At 45.2% G+C, this 20,644-nt stretch overlaps 1 protein-coding gene across 1 annotated transcript in view; it reads left to right on the forward strand.

Annotated features, from left to right (window-relative positions):
- Positions 1 to 622: 622 nt before the first annotated feature.
- The window catches only part of NOX3 (NADPH oxidase 3), a 74,531-nt gene continuing 54,509 nt past the window's right edge, over positions 623 to 20,644 (forward strand). The window contains exons 1-5 of the mRNA XM_004701935.1: positions 623 to 667; positions 1,323 to 1,418; positions 1,530 to 1,640; positions 3,439 to 3,523; positions 15,752 to 15,897. Coding sequence (XP_004701992.1) covers positions 623 to 667; positions 1,323 to 1,418; positions 1,530 to 1,640; positions 3,439 to 3,523; positions 15,752 to 15,897 — 483 coding nt within the window. The remainder of the gene's footprint in view (positions 668 to 1,322; positions 1,419 to 1,529; positions 1,641 to 3,438; positions 3,524 to 15,751; positions 15,898 to 20,644) is intronic.

Genomic DNA, 20,644 nt, shown 5'->3' on the forward strand with positions numbered 1-20,644 from the left:
TTTGGATATAAAAGACATCTCTATAAATTAGACACCCTTAAGTCACAGGAAACAGTTTACTTTCATTTATCAGGAACAATGAATATGTCTTCTGTAGTTCTGATTGGTACATTGGAATCGACTCGATGGCGCTAGGTTTGACCTCGGGGTTTTGAAGGGAGAGGGAGCTAAAGAAGCAAAAATAAACCAAGTTGAGAAAGAGTGAGTCAAAGTACTTGGCTACCCCCAGCATTCACAGTTGGGGTATTCCTCCGATTCCCATAAAGCGTTATCATCACCTCGGCTGCAATCATGTAGAAAATGAATGGAGTAGAAAATACAAGGGGATAATTTAATAAGGCAAGCCTTTTTTCTTATGAAGTCTTTGAAGGAAGAAGTCATTAGATGAAGACTTGGCTTTTGTTTACCCAGGTCAAGAGGCATGTCAGCTTGGTGATATGCCGTTGGCATCAAGTCTGTAATTAGACATTCCTAGAGAGCTGGAAGGAAACACCCAGTAGGTATTTCCAAAGACAAATAGACAAAATAGTTTAGTAAGGAAGCCTTTGGCCAGGACAGAGACCCCAGGCTCAGGTGCATGGAAGGAATCATTTGCTGACAGCAAAAACACTGAACTGTCAGGATGGGATGCTGGCTTTTGAGTGAGAGTCTCTCTCTCATATTAATAGTAAGTAGCATTTTTGTTATTCAACTTTCAATCTGTGTATTGAATAGTCTTTGATTTCTAGATGACTCGCATAGACATAATAGTTAAGTATTGCTTTAGTTAAAAAAATAAAAGTAAAAAAACTAAACTTGTTAGAAAACATTCCGGAGATCTATTTAATTTACCCTTACAGAATCATGTGAAGTTGTTTTCCGATTGAGTTCATTTTTAATTACGTTTAAAGTCAAGTAGTTTGTTTTTTGCATAATGTATGAATGTTTCTCTAAATCAAATGGAGTCTTCGAATTAGGCTTTGAAATTGGAATTTTTCTAGAGTACTCTCTGAGTTGTTTTCAAAATTCTCTCCCCCTTCTTTACACCACCAACTGACAGCAGAACAGCAATATTGATTGGAAAGGTTTCAGGAGTATTCATAATATTACTGAAAGTTGACCTATGCCATTGAAAATCTCTTTTTGAAGTGGCAATCTCTGATCATTATAAATATTGTTTAAAAAAATCATCACTCTATGAAGCATCTGTGTATGGAATAATTCTGATTAATATTGAGAAACTCCTCATTTTATTTTAAACAAAGACCCCACCCCCAGTCACTTTGAATTGAGGAAAAGGTTGACGATAGTACTGATTGGTTCTCTTTCTCCCTGGGCTCTAGCTCTTGTGGCTGGGTGTGAATGTATATCTGTTCATCGACACATTCTGCTGGTACGGAGAGGAAGAGGCATTTCTGTACACGCGAGTTATTCTGGGTGTAAGTAGACTTGGTGGCTATTCATTACAGTTTCAGGAAACAGAATATATTCCATTTCCCTCAGCGACAGTCTCACTGTGTCTCTTTGTTTGTGTCTTCTCTTGGGAGCAGTCCACACTGGCCTGGGCGAGAGCATCCGCAGTGTGCCTGAATTTTAACTGCATGCTCATTTTACTACCCATCAGCCGAAACTTTATTTCATTCTTGAGGGGGACGCATACGGTAAGTACTCAGAAATGTGTCTTCGTCGCAGTTGTTATGATTTACAAACCCCACTGTGTGAAAGACAGTCTTTCTGAGGAGATCCCTTGGGCCCCTGAGGGAACCAAGGTTTTGCTTCTTTGTGGAGGAGGATACAACGTCTAACATGGGAGCTCAGTAATTGGTGTGGCCGGCCTGATTGACTCTTGCTCTCGCCATTCATTCCTCACAAGACATCGGACTCATAGGCTCACCCTTTCTCTGAGACACCTACTCCATCTGAAAACCAGGGCTAATTAAATTGACCGGCCATACAGAGATGGAAGTGCTATAAGAGGTGGGACTATAGTACCATGTATGATTGAAAGAAGGCGAATAAGCAGTTGTGCCAAAGGCCGGTAAAGAAACATCTCTCTGAGGATGTGGGAAGCACCACCATTGCACATCCACGTGGACTTTAACCTTGACCAGAAAAAAAAATCTTAATTTTATGGATTTCACTGTGTTGGGTACTTAACGTTCATTTTCTGCTAAAGAAGCGAGAACATGAGATTTCCAATAACCATTACTTGAACACATAATTCATTATATAATCAGCACACTCTCACTTTATGAATTTATAGAGCTGCATATCAACCAGTTGCCACTGAGTTGATGCTAACTCATGGTGATCTCATGTGAAAGAGAGTCTCACGTGGGGTTTTCAGTGGCTGGCTTTTAGGAAGTGGATCACCAATGATCCGCTTTCATTTAGCAAGCAGGCAGAGGAGCTTTCTGCATCTTCCAGCAGTTCCATAGATGTATCCATCATCTTTGTCTATTAAGGAATCATTTCTAGATTACTTTAAGGAGGAAGAGTTATTGCCTTCCTTTTCCAGCTAAAGGGATCGAAGCGTAAATGTCAGCAGGATTACACCAGAGTGCTGAGTTGTAGTGAGAGGACAGATTCAATGACTTTTCTTGAACTGACGTTCAGCAAAGCCACCATTTGGTTAATGAGCCACAAGCTTTGTCACCAAGGGTCCCCAGTGGTAAAGAGCTTTGCTGCTACCTTGAAAGGCTGATGGTTCAAACTCATCAGCTGCTCCACAGTAGAAAGATAGGGCTCTCTCCTCTTTCAAAGATCACTGCCTAGAAATCCAGTCATTTCATGGAAAAAAGTCCTCCAGGTGGGCCTGAGACTTTCCAAAGCCTTTAGTTTCCTTGGCTGCCGAGCCAGAGCCCTGGAAAGGCCCAGGTATTTAGGCTGCTAGGGGATGGAGTCCTTAAAGCTACCCCACACCTTGGTACTTGGCTTCCAAACCTGGCCGAACCACAAGAAAAATGCAGCAAGTGAATGCACTTTCTTGATGTGAAGGTTTCCTTCCAAGGAGCCCTGGTGGCATAGTGGGCTCCATGTTGGACTGTTAACCCCAAGGTCAACAAGTCCATGCCACCAGCTGCTGCGAAAGAGAGAGATGAAGCTGTGTGCTTCCATACAGATTTGTAGTCCTACACAGGTTCGCTTTGAGTTAGAATAGGCTCAATGGCAGTGGGTTGGGTTTGGGGGCTTCCTGGGTTTTCCTCCAAAGATGCTGCTTAAGCAGAATCTAAGTAGATGGTATGAGATCCTTACGCCCCCCAAAAAGGGAAAAGTGATGCCAGTCTTGGGAACCCTTGGGGACAGATCCACTCAGTCCATAGTATAAACAAGAGCTAGCTGTGCTTGGCAACAAAGAGGTTTGGGTATTGCTTAGGTTTGTGACCTGACCTGAGCCCTGTGCCCAGGACACCACGTGACACCCACCCGAGTCAGGCTTTTGTCTTTTTGTGCTTACAGTGCTGCCGTGGGCTGTGGGGGAGACAATTAGACAAACACCTCAAATTCCACAAACTGGTTGCCTATGGGATCGCTGTGAATGCAAGTACGTGCTGACTATGAATTACCTGATGGGCTTTGCACCATCTCTGCCTTAATTCTTTCATTTTCTTTCAGTCCCCTCTGCAAAGTTTCCCTCTTAGACAAGAGAAACCCTTGCCTTCCCACCACATAAACCAAATAAGCAGTTTGTTTAGTTTTGTTTTTGGTTTTGTTTGAGCGGGGGGATGGTTTGGTTTTTAATTTTGAATATCTCCTTGGACCCACACTTCCATAGCAAGGTGTCAATTTGAGGAGAAGTTACCGAGACTTCATGCTCATTTGGGAAAAAGCAGGCCCGTCACTATCGAAATGGTGAATGCCGACTAGAAAATGCTGGGTTGGTGACTTAAGATGATTCCCACAGGAACTAAAAGTGGCCCCTGCTCAAATCTCACTCACAGTTGTAGGAAAAGGAGGGCCTGGGCCATAAAAAGAGAAACGAGGTTCTGTCTAGCATTGAGAAAGTAGGAGGGAGGGGGCGCGAAGAATCATGGAGCGATGGGAGCATGATGTTTCTAATTCAGGAGAAAGGCCCTAGGAAGTGGTGTCCGAGGTCATGGTGAGGCAGGAAAGGGGAGAGAGGCAAAGAGCAACTAACTGCATTGCAGTTTTGCTGGAAAACAGAGGCGTTGAAAGGAACGGGCATGGAGACGACGAAGAGTTATGAGGAGAGTTACGGCTCGGGATGGTTCTCCACAAACTAATTTAACGACACGATGTTTTCCTCATTTGTTTGTATCCTTTCATGCATTAAAAAAAAACAGCAGAGTAAAAGGAACACTCAAAACAAATGTGAATTTAATTAAGCAACAAGACATGACAGACGGTGCTCGGGTGCTAATTAACACAACTTGGGGTGCGCAGCGAGACAGGAGGGGAAATTTCTCCCCATTGGTTGCCTTCCATGCCAGATTGAGCCAACCGGGAAAATGCTTTGCAAAAGGTCTTTGTGGGCTGTTAAAAGTAAGAGCAAAAAAAAAAATAAAATAAGCCAGCATGTTCTGAAGAAAGCCAGCGGAGGGACGGGAGACAAAGAACCAGGCTCCTTCATCTTTGTCCTCCAGGGCCCACTGCTGGGCTGAGTCTGTCTGTATAGGTGCCAATAACCTTTGATGTTTGAGGGAAGGCAAGAAGGAGTAAAGAATGCTCTGCTCGGGAAGGAGAAATCAGCTCAAACATGGAAGACTCTTCCAGCCATTGACAATTATCTAAATTTAGAATGAAGGTCCCCTGAGTGCCATGTCCAAGAGGAGTTCAGCCCGCTACTCGGTAGGCTTGTCAGAAAGGAGCTGAAGGAATCTCTAGGCGTTCTTTCCAGCCTTAAGGATCCTTCGTTTCTGTATAAAATGGTGTGTGTGTGTGTGTGTGTGTGTGTGTGTGTGTGTATACCATATATATTTAACATATGTGTGCGTATATATATTATATATAACATTAAAGCGACAGGAAGAATGTTATCACTATGCAATTGCTTTAAGGCAGAAGTAGATTCTAAGAGAAAGATGTAAAGATGCTTTAAAGGGAGGGGTGAAGACCAATCAAAAGTGTCAGCAATGGAAGCGATGAAACAAAGGAAAATAGTCCAGGGCGGGAGGAGCAAAAATGAGGAGCTAATGTCAGGGGCTTAGGTGGAGAGCAAATGTTTTGAGAATGATGAGGGCAATGAATGTACAAATGTGCTTTACACAATTGATGTATGTATGGATTGTGATAAGAGTTGTATGAGCCCCTAATAAAACAATAAAAAAAGAATTGTCCACTGGGGGATTCAAGCAACAGTCCACAAGCAAGTTGTCCTTCGCAATGATAAGTACAAATTAATTGTCAGAACTTGACGTATTTGGAAATCTGAAGGAAATAAGGATATTCACTTGCCATTACCACAAATAGGTTGGAATCCAAACTCCATAGCTTAGCTATGAGGTTCCATTGTGATCCAGCCCCTGACGACTGCTCCAGTCTCATCGCTTGCCATGTTGCTCTTAGGTTCTGTTGGGTCAGTTCTCACTCAAAACAACCCTTGAGTACAGCCCCACGCCAGGCTCACAATTGTTCTTCTGTTTGAGCTACTTGTTACAGCCACTGTTTCAATCCATCTCATTGAGCGTCTTCCTGGTTTTCACTGGACCTCTACTTTACCAAGCATGATGTCCTTCCCCAGAGACCTGTCTCTCCTGATACCATGTTGAAAGAATATGAGGCAAAGTCTTACCATCCTTGCCTCTGAGGATCGTTCTGGCTGTACTCCTTCCCAGACAGATCTGCTTGTTCTTTGGGCAGTCCGTGTGGTTTTCAGTGTCTTTGTTAACGCCACAGTTGAAATGCACCAATTCTTCTCCGGTCTTCCTGATTCAGTGTCCAACTTTCACATATGTATGAAGCGATTGAACATACTACAGCTTGGGTCAGGTGTACCTTAGTCCTCATAGTGGCACCCTTGATTTCAACACTTTACGATCTTGTGCAGAGGATTTGTCTAATGCAATGATCTCTTGCCATCACCCTAGGTTTTTACCCTCCTCAAGCAGGAGCCCTGGGTGAGTGCAGTGGCTATGAATTTGGTTGCTCACAGAAAAGAATTCTGCTAGGGAAATATGCGGGTTTCTCATATGAAGAGTTACACATGAAGAGTTACACTCTCTACAACTCACAGGGGCGGTTCTATCCGGTCCTATAGGGGTGCCATGAGTAAGACCTGACTTGATAGCAGTGACTTCAAGCAGTAACCAGCTACTGGTCAACCAGTTGCCATCCATTGATTCCCCATAAGTGCCAGAGTTGTACTGTGTTCTGTAAGGTTTTCAGTAACTTATTTTTGCAGAAGTGGGTATCCAGTCCTTTCTTCCTAGACTCCTCTGGGTGAAGCAGAGGCACCAACCTTTCTATTAGCACTTGAGTATGTTAACAGCTTATCCTACTTAGGGAGTCTTGGTGGTGGAGTGGTTACGCACTGGCTGCAATACAAAAGGTTGGCAGTTCAAAACCACTAGCAGCTCTGAGGAAGAAGGATGGGGCTTTCTACTCTCATAAATAGTTACAGTCTCAGAAACTCACAGGGGCAGTTCTACCCTGTCCTAGAGGGTCACTGTGAGTCAGTATTGGCTGGATGATCGTGAGTGAGAGGCCCCTAGCTACTGGTCATTCCTAAGTATCCTGGGCCTCCTCTCGTGTAATTGTCTTTCCCTGACATGCCTTGCCACTAAGGGTAAGACATCACCATATACACAGGACTAACCCCTAGTCCACCCTGACCTGACCCTGCCAGGTCCAAGGGATCGGCCCTCTGTGCCTGTAGCCATAACATCACACCTCGAGGACACAGTAAATGTTACAGACTCTGATCGTCTCAAGGACTGAGGTTCAACCTTATTCACCTTGGCTTCCTTGGTCCTTCTTGGCATTTAATTCTAACCGCCCTGAAGTCCACTCCTGTTCTTGTGAGTGACAGTGTGCTCCCCAGGGTTTCCAGCAAAGGGTGATGGGGAAGGGGATCCCCAGACCTTTCTTCTGGGTGTCCTGAAACCGCCCGTCTTTGAGTTAGCAGCAGATGGCACTGAGCATTGACCTAACGACCCAGGGACGCTGGCGCTTGACACCAAAGATGGCCACGTCTGAAGATGAGTGGGAGTTGACCAGCAAGCCAAAAGGAAGAGAAAAAAACGATGCCAAAAATTGCCAGGAAAGGAACAAGACAGGTGCCTGCCTTGTTCAGGGGACTGTGAATTAGTCCTTGGTGGATAGAAGCAAGGAACAGGGACTGAGGGTTGAAGAGATTCCGAGTGAGGCCAAATAGCGCTGAACAATCCATTCTCCTCCTGCCCCTGCCGGACAGCCAAGGGGGCTATGCCTTTCCTGTCTCCCCCCCACCCCACTCCAAATTCCCGGAAAGAATCAGGATTTCTCCCCAGCCCCCTGCAGCGGGACCTCCGCTACTTTCCTGAGCCCCCACGCCTCCCCACGGGCTCCCTGAGCAGGGTCACCACTGCAGTTGATGGCCACCTACAGCTCATTCCACGGCTCCATGGCAACGTTGTCTTGTGGGGGGCCAAGGCAGGCGGGTGGGAGACAGCTCTCAGCATCTCCCAAGGCCATTAATACAGTTCACATAAGCGAAGAAATGCGCCTGGCAACTATGCTTTTAGGTGGTAGTGGTGGAGGAAGCCCTGGTTTCATAGGGAGACCTTCGCAGTTCACGTTTTGTCCTTAAGTTGTGTTCCTGTGGGGGCGCCCCCGGAACATGTTCCCAGGCTGATTTTGCACACAATGCTCATGCGGTAGCTTTTCATATCGCCCATGGGCTGAACGGAGGTGTGCAACCTTGGAAGAAACGCATCCACACCGAAGTTTGCCGTGCCAACCTCTTATTTCTCCTCTGCACCCCTGTACGTTGATCTGCAGGCTTTAATTGGTGGAATCATTAAAGGATGTAATTAGAGGCCGGTGGCAGTGGGCCGGGAGAGGGGGAGGGACGAGGCCCCCCAATGGCATCTATAATCAAGGGCATCACTGAAACGGCAGTGACAGCAATGCTTCTCCTTTGGCGTCCTGCCTTCCTGCTTGCCTGCCTGCTATAAGAGCTGCCGGAGCTCTCTGCAGCCGCTAATAAATCATTCTCGGGGACCTATAACCCCACTGGTAGAAAAATGGTCCTTTCGCAGCCTCTCGGTTGTTATTAATGCGCTCTTGCTGGGCCTTCTGCTCCACAGCGGACCTTGAAGACCTTCCCAATTGAAAAGGAGAACTCTGAGCCGGGGCTTCCTCCAGAGGGGGCCCTGCAGACTGACCCCGACTTCTCTTTCCAGCGGGCTCCGTGGTGGGCTGGCTCCCAAGGTGAGCAGTGACTCCAAAGGCAGTGGTTAAAAATAGGTTAGAAAGCTCAGGAAACCTGACGGGGCAAATCGGAAGGCTAGATCTCAGAATCAGGGTCCTGGGAAATGGGGAGTGGAAAGGTCCGGGGGTGTGGGGGTGGGGGTCCTCAGTGGAGAATAACCGCTGGAGGCACAAACAAGGAACGCTCTTTGGGTAGCACAAATGGTTTGCGCTCAACTATTCAGCCGAAAGGCTATGAACCCACCAATCATGATCACAGAAGAAAGGCCTGGCTGTCAGCATCAATTGAGTTGACAGCCAATACCACCCTAGCGGGTACCCTTCTAATCAGTAGTGCCTGCCGTTGTTGTTGGGAGGGCCCCTCGAGTCAGTTCAAGCCCATAGCAACTCGATGTACAACAGAATGACACACTGCCTGGTCCTGAGCCATGCTCACAATTGTTCTTTGAGCCAGTAGTTACAGCCCCCCTGTCAAACCATTGCCCTGAGGGCCCTCCTCTTTTTCATTGCCCCTCTACTCTGCCAAGAGCTAAGCACACATCCACAAGTCTTTCTCATTTATGCCTCTGTTGATCTCTGGAGAAAGGCAGCAGGGCAGGAAAGGAACTTGCTCCCGGCTACGGGCTCCAATCACAGCTGGTATGGTTTTGTGTTGTTATTACTGATGTTCAATCGTAATAACAAAAGCTCCTTATTTGAACTCAGAATCCACACACGCCAATTCAATGTGTGTGAATAGTGGGCCCAAGATCGCTGCCCTCTTTTAACTCGTTGGCTGAGAAAAAAGAGTGTGGGAAGATCCAGTCGGAGCACCGTGGAGTCTGGTGTGTCTGGTGGGGTGTGGACAGATGTTCCTTGGGCTGTTCCAACAGCAAAGCCACAGGGGCCAGTGGAAGTCTGCAAAGGACATGAGGAAGACCTGATCTGAGTAGGTGCCAGCATTGAATGTCTCACAAGGCTTAAGGGTCATTTTGCACCAGTGTTTTATTTTGAAAAGATAAACTTCCTGTTTGCAATATTTATCCATTGTTTTATGGACTCCTTTTATTTTATTTTTAATCATTTTATTGGGGGTCTTGTACAACTCTTATCACAATCCAAATATACATCCATTGTGTCAAGGACATTTATACATTTGTTGCCATCATCATTCTCAAAACATTTGCTTTCTACTTGAGTCCTTGGTGTCAGCTCCTCATTTTTTTCCACTCCTTCCCTGCTCCCCCATCCCTCATAAACCCTTGATAATTTATAAATTATTATCATTTTGTCATGTCTTACACTGTCCGACGTCTCCCTTCACCCACTTTTCTGTTGTCCATCCCCCAGGGAGGAGGTTATATGTAGCTCCTTGTAATCGGTTTCCCCTTTCTACCCCACCCTCCCTCCACCCTCCCAGTATCACCACTCTCACCACTGGTCCTGAAGGGATCATCTGTCCTGGATTCCCTGAGTTTCCAGTTCCTATTTGTACCAGTGTGCATCCTCTGGTGTAGCTGAATTTGTAAGGTAGACTTGGGATCATGATGGGGGTGGGGAACATTTAGGAACTAGAGGAAAGTTGTATGTTTCATCGTTGCTACACTGCACCCTGACTGGCTTGGCTCCTCTCTGTGACCCTTCAGTAAGGGGATGTCCAGTTGCCTACAGATGGGCTTTGGGTTCCCAATCTGCACTCCCCCTTATTCACAATGATATGAGTTTTTGTTCTTTGATGCCTGATACCTGATCCCTTGGACACCTCATGATCACACGGGCTGGTGTGCTTCTTCCATGTGGGCTTTGTTGCTTCTGAGCTAGGTGGCCACTTATTTACCTTCAAGCCTTTAAGCCCCTAGATGCTATATCTTTTGATAGCCAGGCGCCATCAGCTTTCTTCACCACGTTTACTTATGCACACATTTGTCTTGAGCGATTGTGTCGGGAAGGTATCATGGAATGTATGGGCCCCTTTTAAATGATAAATCATCCCAGTTCACTAAGAAGAGACATAGAAACTATTCACCTAGAGGGGAACTTAAATAACTCATAGTTTTTAGTCCAATCCCCCCATTTTATAGATGAGCAAAAGTTAACTAAAAGAGAGATAGCCTCTAGGTTTCCTACTACATACAAATATCAAAGCGAATCACATAAAATTATATTGATGACTAAGAGAGGGAAAAATAAAATCTTATCACTACTCTATTGTCTATGGGAAATAATTGTCATTGTGAACATATGTAGCATGCCAATTTATATCAAAATAACTAAAATATATACCAGGAATAATAGAAAATAGAATGTTGGTGGCAGAGAGTGGTGGGAGATGGGGGGGGGGGACAGACCAGAAAGGTCATCTCTCCTGAATAATGTAACTGGGATACCTCTATTGCCAAGGCAAGATCTCAATTTAGGGTCAAGTCTAAGAAGAAAACTAAGGGTCTAGACAAACCAAATGGACACAGGCAGTCCTCTTTCTGAGAATTTCTAAGATGAGAAGAAGATTCCATTTTTTATCATCTCCCTTGTGAAAAGAAAACAAAGGAGAGGTAGATGGACCATTAAGAGAATATATAAAGCATAGATTTTAAAGTATATTAAAAATAAAAACTAGAGAAAAGAGTGTTCAACATATTCTCCTGGGAGCTACCACTTGAACAGTGTCTTTGGCTTTCTTACACTACTTGATTTATTTTATCAGTCCTATTATGGACGACTTAGCAATAAGAATAAACAAACTGTTCAATATCTTTGCTCGTTCGATAGCCGTCCTTAAATGTAGTTGCACAGTGTCAGATTCCTATGCGGAAACTATTCTAATAGAAAATCGAATATGATCAACCATTCATTACACACAGGAGGTAAATGCTAGAGAGTATAATAGACTATAAAAAGCACAAAGTGTAACCCCCATTCCTTCCTGACTTTTATACGTTTGTTGTATAACAGCAAACAAGCCAGTCAGTTTCCATTTCTGTAAAATGGACACAAGTGCGACTCTATGTCTATCCTGTGATAGAGGAGGAATAGAAGAGTGAGGTTATAACCCTAAGTAAGAACAAAGCAAAAACATCCTTCCTACCAACCTGGTATGAGGATGTCAGAGGTGCCTTGGGAGTAGTTTTCCTAAAGACACTGAGTGAGCCACTGGAAGAGTTTTACCTAAGCCCATAGGATGCCAGTTCTGAGTGACCAGTCAGCTATGTTGCTGTTACGCAGCATCGAGTCAATTCCAACTCATAGCAACCCTCTGTACAACAGAAGTCAACACTGCCCAGCCTTGCCCCATCCTCACGATTGTTTGAACCCATTGTACAACCCTGTCGATCCATCTTACCAAGCGTCTTCCTCTCTTCTGCTACCTTCCTCCTTCACCAGACTAGGGACTAGTCTCTCCTATCAACCCGCCCTGAAGTCTGTGAGACGAAGTCTCACAAGCCATTCCATTCTGTCAGCACGTCTTCCGAGAGATAGCCATTATTCATTAGCGCAGAGATGCGACGCAGCTTTTGAAGGACTTGTCCCACTAATTGACACTAGTAGACTGCAGGTCCCTTCACCTTTGGAATGCTAGCCTGTAAAATGGGGAAGGACGACTGCTCAAGGAGCTCTATGAAACGCTATGGCTAACGCGTTTACAGCGGCGCTGGTACCCAGGAAATAGTCAGCATACGTGAGCTAAGAGAGCTATTGCCTGTTTTTCAAAACGTTGGACTAATTATCAGAAATTAACAACTAAAGATACTGGACAAGGGTTATGTTCAGTGTAGCAAATTGCCCCTGCTCCGTATATATCATCATCGTAGCTGCTAAGTGAGCTTGCCTCCCGTGATGGACCCTGACCCTAAACCAGGCAGCCCCCTCCACTGACCAGTGGCCCAAGGAGAAAATACACCGCATCTTGTGCTCACTCTTTGAGGCCACTCCCCAAACCAAACTCCCTGCCATCGATCTGGTGCCGACTCAAAGCCAAAACTCACACACACATTGGATGACCCACTGTCACAGGGTTGATAATCTGACTCACAGTGACTCCGCAGGACAGTGTGGAGCTGTCCCATTCTGTTTCCCACACTTGCTCTTCACGGAAACAGACTGCCACATCTTTCTCCCACAGAGCAGCTGGTGGGTCCCCACTGCCAGCCTTTCGGTTACCAGGTCACCAGGATGCCTAACACCTTCTCTAGTTTGTATCGTCCTAGTAAGTTCTGCCCGTTCTTATCAGGGGTGTTTGTGTGCAGAGGACGGGGGAACAATTGACTAGACAGATGTAGACACTGGCAATGAGTTCTCCCTTCACACTTGAATCTGATCCCAGTGGCAAGTTTCAACCAATCACCCAACAGGTGTTCCATTAACAGGAAAAGCATCAGCCTGTGCTCCCTGGGATGGTGTGATGGCTGGATTCTCCCACAGTTCTCACAAGACAAGAAAGAGGAACCCCAAATCCTCAGACCAGACCAGCTGTGTCTCTGAGCTTGTTTCCTTCTGTTAGATTTCAGACATAGAAATTCTCAAATTAAAGCGCCTTGGTTTGCTTAAGGATATCCAGGAAGGTCTGGTGCCCTAAATACTGGCTTTCCTCACTCGATTAGGAAGAAGTATGCAAATATAGGCTTGCCTGTGTATACGTGTGTATGAAGGACCCCTTGGAGCACAATGGGTAAGTGCTCAGCTGCTAACCACAAGGTGGGCCGTTCCAACTCACACAGCGTTCTGCATGGGAGAAAGGCGCGGCCATCATCCGCCGTGAAGGTTGCAGCCTACCCATCATCTCTTCCCACAGAGGCCGTCATTTAGATTCGTGCATATTCCATCAGGTGAAGGCCATGTGTATAATCATCACTTATGTTGTTGAAAAATGATATCTGCAATAAAAAGGGGGGTAACAAATACCACACTCAGCAAAAGTGTCCCTGAAATACAACGGTGGAAGTAGGGCATTTGCAGATAAATAGACATTAAAGCCATTTGTCAAAATCAGGCCAACTTCACAAGAAATACTTCATGGAATTCTTCAGGCAGAACACCCACAATGGCAGGCAACAAGCTGAAATGCACCTACATGACAACACCACTCCGAAGTCAACACAGATAGAGTAGCGACCAAAGTAAGACAAACTTTTCAGATTGAACATAGGGACCCAGAGATGTGAATTTGTATTGAGAACAACTACAGAGTAAAAAGAGGGAATGATGTACTTGTAGAACTTCCAAATGGAGAGAGAGTCATGTAGATTTAGCTTGGCTGAAGGGGAAGGCAACATGTGATAAAAGGGAAGTTGAGAAAAAACGATGGCGGTAGAGGAAGGCACTGGAAGGATACTAGAGTTAAAGCAACAGAGGTGAGCATCGCTATCTGCACAACCCTGCAGTGATGGCGATCTATGAGTGGAGGGACCCCTGGCGGTGTAATGCGAGGTCAGCAGTTTAAAACCACCAGCCATTCCTTGGGAGATAGGCAGGGCTTTCCAGTCACGTGAAGAATGATAGTTTCAGAAACTCACAAGGGCAGTTCTACCTGTCCCATATTTGATGGCAGTGAGTTGGGCATTTTGGTTTTCTGAGTAGATATGTATATAAACACACCAGCTGATTGAATGTGAGAGGAAGAGTAGAATATGCAATATACCCACCATAAACATGTTTGACAGAAACATTTGCTGCAAGTGTATGCCTGAGTGTGGTGGCACATGGAGAGAGAGGCTATGAGAACTTCTTAGAATCAACATTTCGAGGGAATTCCTTGACGGGTCTGGAATACGTTGATAGTTCAGGACCTGGTCTCAAGGACCGCGAGATCAGAGTAACCTCGCCTACAAAGATAATGTTCTAAATCCTACTTTGATAAGTAGCAATTGGGGTCCTCAGCACTCTTGAGCAGCCATCCAAGGTGCAATGAGTGGTCTCTCCTTGTCTAGAGGAAAGAGAAGTGATGAAAATCCAAGAGAGCTTAAAATAACTAAACCAATGGACTAATGGCCCACACAAACCTGTCTTTATGACCCTGGACCTGAAGAACTAGGTGGTATCCAACTACCACCACTCACTGCTTTGAAAGGGATCGCATTAGAAGGTCCTAGATAGAGTGGGGAGAAATGTAGAACCGAATTCAAAATCATCGAACGGTCCAGACTTACTGGTCAGATGGAGACTGGCGGGACCCCTACAACTATGGCCCTTGGTTACCCTTCAGACCTGGAATTGAAATCACCTCTATGGATAAGTATTCAGCCAAACAAGGCACAGATTTATAAGGGGAGCACTGGTGACAGACACACGCCCTAGAATAACCAAGCATTTGAGATCAAATTCTGGTTGAGATCAATCAGGATTCACCCAAGGACAAAGTTCAAAAGGGTTAGGCAGGAAGGGAGATGAGTGATTTTGTAATGAAAGGATTACAATGAATGAGATGAAACAATGTGTAGGAATTGTTGCATGTGGAACTGATGATTTGCTCTGTCAATCATCGTCCAAGACACAATGAAAAGTTTGGGGTTTTTTTTAGGTCAAATATGATATAAATTCAGCCTAGAAAACCCAACAGGGTAGTTCTACTCTATCACGTGGGGCTTTATGAGTAGAAATGTAGTCTAAAGCATACAACAAGCACTGTGAATTTAAATACAGGCCTCCCCATATATGCCAGTGTATATAATGAACAGTATCCTAGAATAACTAATTCTAGCTGTTACGGAAATATTGATATATCATCAGTCGCCTGTAGGAGTCCAGGGTCACCGAGTCAGAATTGGCTCAAAGGCAATGGTGTCTGGTATGAAATGCTGTGAGGTGGATACTGGTTTTGACCCAAAGATCATAGAAATCCAAAGTTTGTTTGCCAATTTCACCCACTTGCCACAATCCCCCCGCCCCCACCAACACACACACACACACACACACACACACACACACCAGTTTCCTAAGTGTGCTAGGCTGTGTTTACAACACCATGTAACAAAGAATACTATAATGTGGTTAAGAAAACCCCTCTCATGGGGGAGGCAGGCCATGGTTGGCAAAACTACGGTAGAACGGATATAGGATTGGCTTCAAATTATGGAATATTGTGGTACGGCAATAATGATTCCATTTCCTTAAAAAACATTTGAGAGGGCATCATCAAGGGGCCTGGGAAAATCCGGTTATATTTTCATGCTACTTTTCCACGTCCTTTTTGAAGCCCCCTCATATGTTCATCACAAAGTCACGGTGGATTAAGATGTACTTCTGCTTCCACCTGCAGTGAACGCAATGAAGCACACACTATCTTCCGAAGTGTTCTCTTCCCTGCTCCCTTCAAGACACTCAGGCAGATGCACAAATCAATCACTTTTCTTTAGACATCACCAGAAAGCAGACAGCTGCTTAACCACAGAATGTTTGAGTCATCAACAGATTCTCTCCTCGTCCACAGCCATCCACACCGTGGCACATGCGTTCAACCTGGAGCGGTACCACCTGAGTCAGTCCCCCCGTGCAGAGGGGCTTCCAGCCGCACTGTCCAAACTGGGCAGCACTCCTAATGAGAGCTTCCTCAACCCCATCCGGACCTTCAACGCGGTGAGTCCTCCACGCCCACCCACTAGATTTCCCCATTTGAACCCCCTTCCGTGTCAGACCCCTTCGTGAGCAACATCAGGAGATCGGATGGCTAGTGGGTTAGGCGGTGTGCAGGTCAACAGATCCAAACCACCAGCGCTCCGTAGGAGAAAGATGAGGCTTTCTACTCCCGTAAAGAATTACACATTCAGAAACCGACAGGTCAGTTCTAACTGTCCTACAGGGTCACTATTGGTCGTCGACTGGGCAGTGAGTGTGCTTTGGCGTTTTATCAGGAGAACGATTATTCAGAAACTTTTCCTAAAAGAGTGTGAGCAAAAGTTTCTGTCAAATGCTAACAGCCGCTCCAATGCGTTTTACAAAAGGATTGGGGGGGGGGGGGGGGGGGGGCAGGGGCTGCCTTTTCTATTGTGAATGCTGCTAAGAGATAATAAGCAAAGAGTAAAGCACAGGCACTTAATTAGCTTATGGCAAGACCAAATAAGGACCCTTAAGCAGGAAATGCAGTCAACCTGCTAACGTCCTAATATTTTAAAATGTTAAAAGCCACTTGTGATTCGATCTTCCTTTTCCGCTGGTGCTGGATGCGTAAAGAAGGGGAAGTGCCATCCAAATCCCGGGGTTATAAACCGGATGTCTTCCTCTCCCATTTGCAAATTGTTTGTTTGGATCTCTTCTCCTATGCTTTATATTTGGCACACATTTGAAGAGCTGCTTCGCCAAAGCAGAGGATGGGGGCAGTAGCTAATTTCATAAGAAGGCCTGCCTGGCCAGTGGCATTATGGATGCAAATGACAGGGGTGCACCCAGGGGCAGCACATGTAGGGACCACGCTGAAAACCAAAACTGTAGCCCCACTGACCCACCTTTTGAGAGCAATACACCCCTCTTCCCCTTTACCCGCTTTTGTCCTGGTTCATGAGGACCTATTTCCATGCATGGCCGTATTGGAATCTGCATCCAGCATTTTGGTCAGTTGACCAATGTTTTTAAAACATTATTGCTCAGGAATGTCCTGAGGCTACTCCCTAAATGGCGAGCTCTCCATTACCTTCTGGGCAGCGTCCTTAAGTAGCCATTTTACCAGGTGAGCTCTGAGTAGGAAAAATTCGAAGTCTCTGTTGCAGGACATTCTCCCTGGCCGTGTTGTTAGATGCTGTCAAGTTGGTTCGGGCTCACAGCAACCCTGTGTACAGCTGAACAGAACACTGCCCTGCCCTGTGTCATCTGCACAATGGTCATTCTATTTGCGGACATTGTGGCAGCCGCTGTGGTGTCAATCCGTCTCCTCAGGGCCTTCCTCTAGTCTAGCAAGTATGAGGTCCTTTTCCAGGGTCTAGTATCTCCTGATAACATGTCCAAAAAGACTTGAGATGAAGTCTGTCATCCTGGCTTCCAAGGAGCATTCAGAATGTACTTCTTCCAAGACAGATCAGCTCATCTCTCTGGCTGGCAGTCCAGGGGACATTCCGTATTCTTGCCAACTCCATAATGTAGACGCATCAACCTCTCTCCAGTCTTACTTATTCACTGTCCCGCATCCAGGTGCAGACGAGGTGACAGAAAATTCTACAGCGTGGGTCCAGCATACGTTTGACCTCAAAGTCATATATTTGCTTGTTAACACTTTAAAGAGGTCTGGTGTCCATGTCACATTTTCTAACTATCTTAGGATGGTTTTGTGTTCGTCTGGGTAAACTAGGGAAACAAACCCACAGAAACTCATATATGTATAAGAGAGTTTTACGTAAAGGTTAAGTGTACACTAAGAAAGCATCCCAACCAGTGCTGTCCAAGCCCATAAGTCCAACATTGGCCCATATGTCCAACACCAATCTACAAAGTCCTCCTCAATCTCAAAAAACTCACCCAATGATGCCAACTGCAGGAGGAAAACTGAATCAGTGAGCGTGTAAGCATCTCAGCACTTGCAGCGGTCTCCACACAGTTGCTCCAGCGCCCAGGGCTGCATCAGGGTAGGTCCATGTGGCTTCTCCTCAGGGATGGCTTGCAGGATGTGATCCTTGTCAACTGAAGCAGGGAACTGGCGAAGGCAGTCACACAATGGTCTGACCATCGGAGAGCAAGAGACCTGAGAACTAGAAAGACAAGGCTCACCAAGCCACTTATCCCTCTGACTTTCAATTAACTCCACATGTGTTTATCAGCCAGGTTGGCACAATAAACCTTAACTATCTCAGTTTTCAATAGCACATGTTGGATCCAGTAGAGCCACCTCTCCTTGTTTGCCAACAATGAGAAACACAGATTTGAGAGCAATAATTTAAAGCAACAAGGGCTCTGGGCACATGAACCTTTGGTGGAACCTCCATTTAGCTGCAGCATTTACCCAGGACCTTACTCAGTTACATCTTTTTTCTATTAAGACACTAGAAAGTCCATTGCTATCCATACCCAACAATCAATCTCAATGTTTTGAAGAAACTATATAGAAAATTAACTTTTTAAAAATCCCTCAAACACTGCCATTGAATTGATACCAACTCACAGCGACCCTATAGGACAGAGCAGAACTGCCCCTGTGGGTTTCTGAGACTGTAACTCTTTGTGGGAGTAGAAAGCCATGTATTACTTCTGAGGACCAACTGGTGATTTCAAACTGCTGAGCTTGTGTTTAGCAGCCCAAACCGTAGCCCATTATGCCACACGCAAGGTCAGGAGTTTGAAACCACCTCTGTCAGAGAAACCCCCAGCTTTCGACTTCCATCAAGAATTACAGTCTCAGAAATCTACAGGGCCAGTTCTCCCCTGTGAGTGTCTGAGACTGTACCTCTCTCTAGGAGTAAATAGCCCAGTCATTCTCCCGCAGAGCGGCTGATGGTTTCGAACTTCTGACCTTGCAGTTAGCACCCAATTGTAACCACTCAGTCGCCAGTAGTAGTAAGTAATATAAAGCATTATAGGTGAAGCCTCCCTCTCCGTACAGCAATTTAACAAGATGATTAATCTACTCCCCATGTAGTTATTTCAAATTTTAGAAGCAATAGACAGACTATGAGAAGCACTAATTAAATTGAAGAAACCCTCTACTTTGGGGTATTAGGAGAAAGATGAGTATCAGTAACACAAAGTCTACATTATGGTCTGTTTCTAGAGAGATACAGTGGGCAGCCTTGAGAGGATTCATCGCAACTCAAACCAGCCTCTAAATGTCTTGGCAGAAAAGGGAAGTGGGGATTTGCTTTAACAAGCAGAGTGATTTGAAATTAGCACATCATATGATGTAACTAGATTTCTTTTTTTTAAAAAAGTCTAAGTATACTTGGCAAAATAAAAATCTCTTAAATGTTTTAGACCAACCCTTTCCATCTTTGGTCTATTATTTGCTCCATGACAGAAAATAAATAAATAATGGAGAAGCCCCTGTCCAAATTACCTGGAGATCTCACTGCAGACAAAATTAATGAGCTTTGCCTGACAAAAGCTGCAGCGCGAGTTTATTGAGCTCATGGTCTTCCCGGCGATGACAACACAATGTGTGAATACTAATGACTTAGGAAGGAGAAGGGGAGCTCACAATGAAAAGCAAAAGGTTTGTGGCTCATCTCCTGAAAAGCTCTTGAGCATCCCTTGGCACAGGCCAGAATACTTGCTGCAGGGCACCGTCCACCAGAGAAGAATGGCTATACTCTGGCCGATCACCTAGGAGACACACAGTTTCATGCCAGGTCGTTCAAGGGCGTGGTGGGCAAGAAATGCAAGCCCTGGTCCTGCCAGTTAAAAAGCAAGAGCAGGGATTGTCTGTCCGCCAGAAGAACCCAGACTGTAGCTGCTAAACTGGGAATTCCCCAGGAAATGTTTCAAAACACAGAAAAGTGTTTATTTAGGTTAAGACATAATTTAGTGTACTGATCCATTGTTTTATGGTAAATATTGAAATCTTAAAACTCAGATTTATGTAAGGGGAGCAACGACTCCAGGGGGTACACACGTCTTAGCAAAATCAACCATTGGAGGTCAGAAGAGTAGCTTTGTCCAAGAACAAAGTCCAGAAGGGAAGGAAAGAAGGAAGCTTGGAAACAGGAAATACTATAGGAAGTAGGATCCGTGGTGTTACAGTCCATGAGAGGCAACAATGAGTATCATCGTGAATTGTTGAATGGAAAACTGACCCTTGATCTGCTCTATAAACTTGCACTCAATCCGCAAGCAGATGTTGTTGGTTTTCATGATCAATTAAAAGAGGGAGGGGAACCAATTCAGATTTGTTGTACAGTTTTTATCTTCAAAGGCTTTCCATGAGAGGAAATGGCCATTCATGAAACGGACTTTTGTAAAATGTTAGCACAGTTCATGTCTAGTCCTGGGCAGCACTCACAGTTAGATGCTCGATGACTAACTAAAAGGTTGGTGGTTCGAAACCACTCAGAGGCACTTCCAAATAAAGACCTTCAAGAGATCACATCCTTGAACACCCAATGGAGTGCAATCCCATTCTGCCCACATGGGGTCACCATGAGCTAGCATCAACTTCACAACTGGTGTCTTCATTGTTGTTGTTGTTGTTTGGTTATTGTGGTTTAGTGCCAGGCAGGAGACGGAGAACAGGAAGGGATGAAAGATGCTCACTTCTTGGGTAGGACTCAAACCCTTGTTAAGGCTGACAGACTTCTGATGAAAACATTGTAAACCATGGTGGTTGCACTTTCCAGTTCTGATCTTAAAATGGAAACATGGAACTAAAACAATAATGACACGGTGTTTGCTTTGCTTTGTTTTATTCCTA

Source organism: Echinops telfairi, unplaced genomic scaffold (assembly GCF_000313985.2).
Source record: "Echinops telfairi isolate 266 unplaced genomic scaffold, ASM31398v2 ScPeMD7_3533;HRSCAF=4204_0, whole genome shotgun sequence".
Lineage (NCBI taxonomy): Eukaryota > Metazoa > Chordata > Mammalia > Afrosoricida > Tenrecidae > Echinops > Echinops telfairi.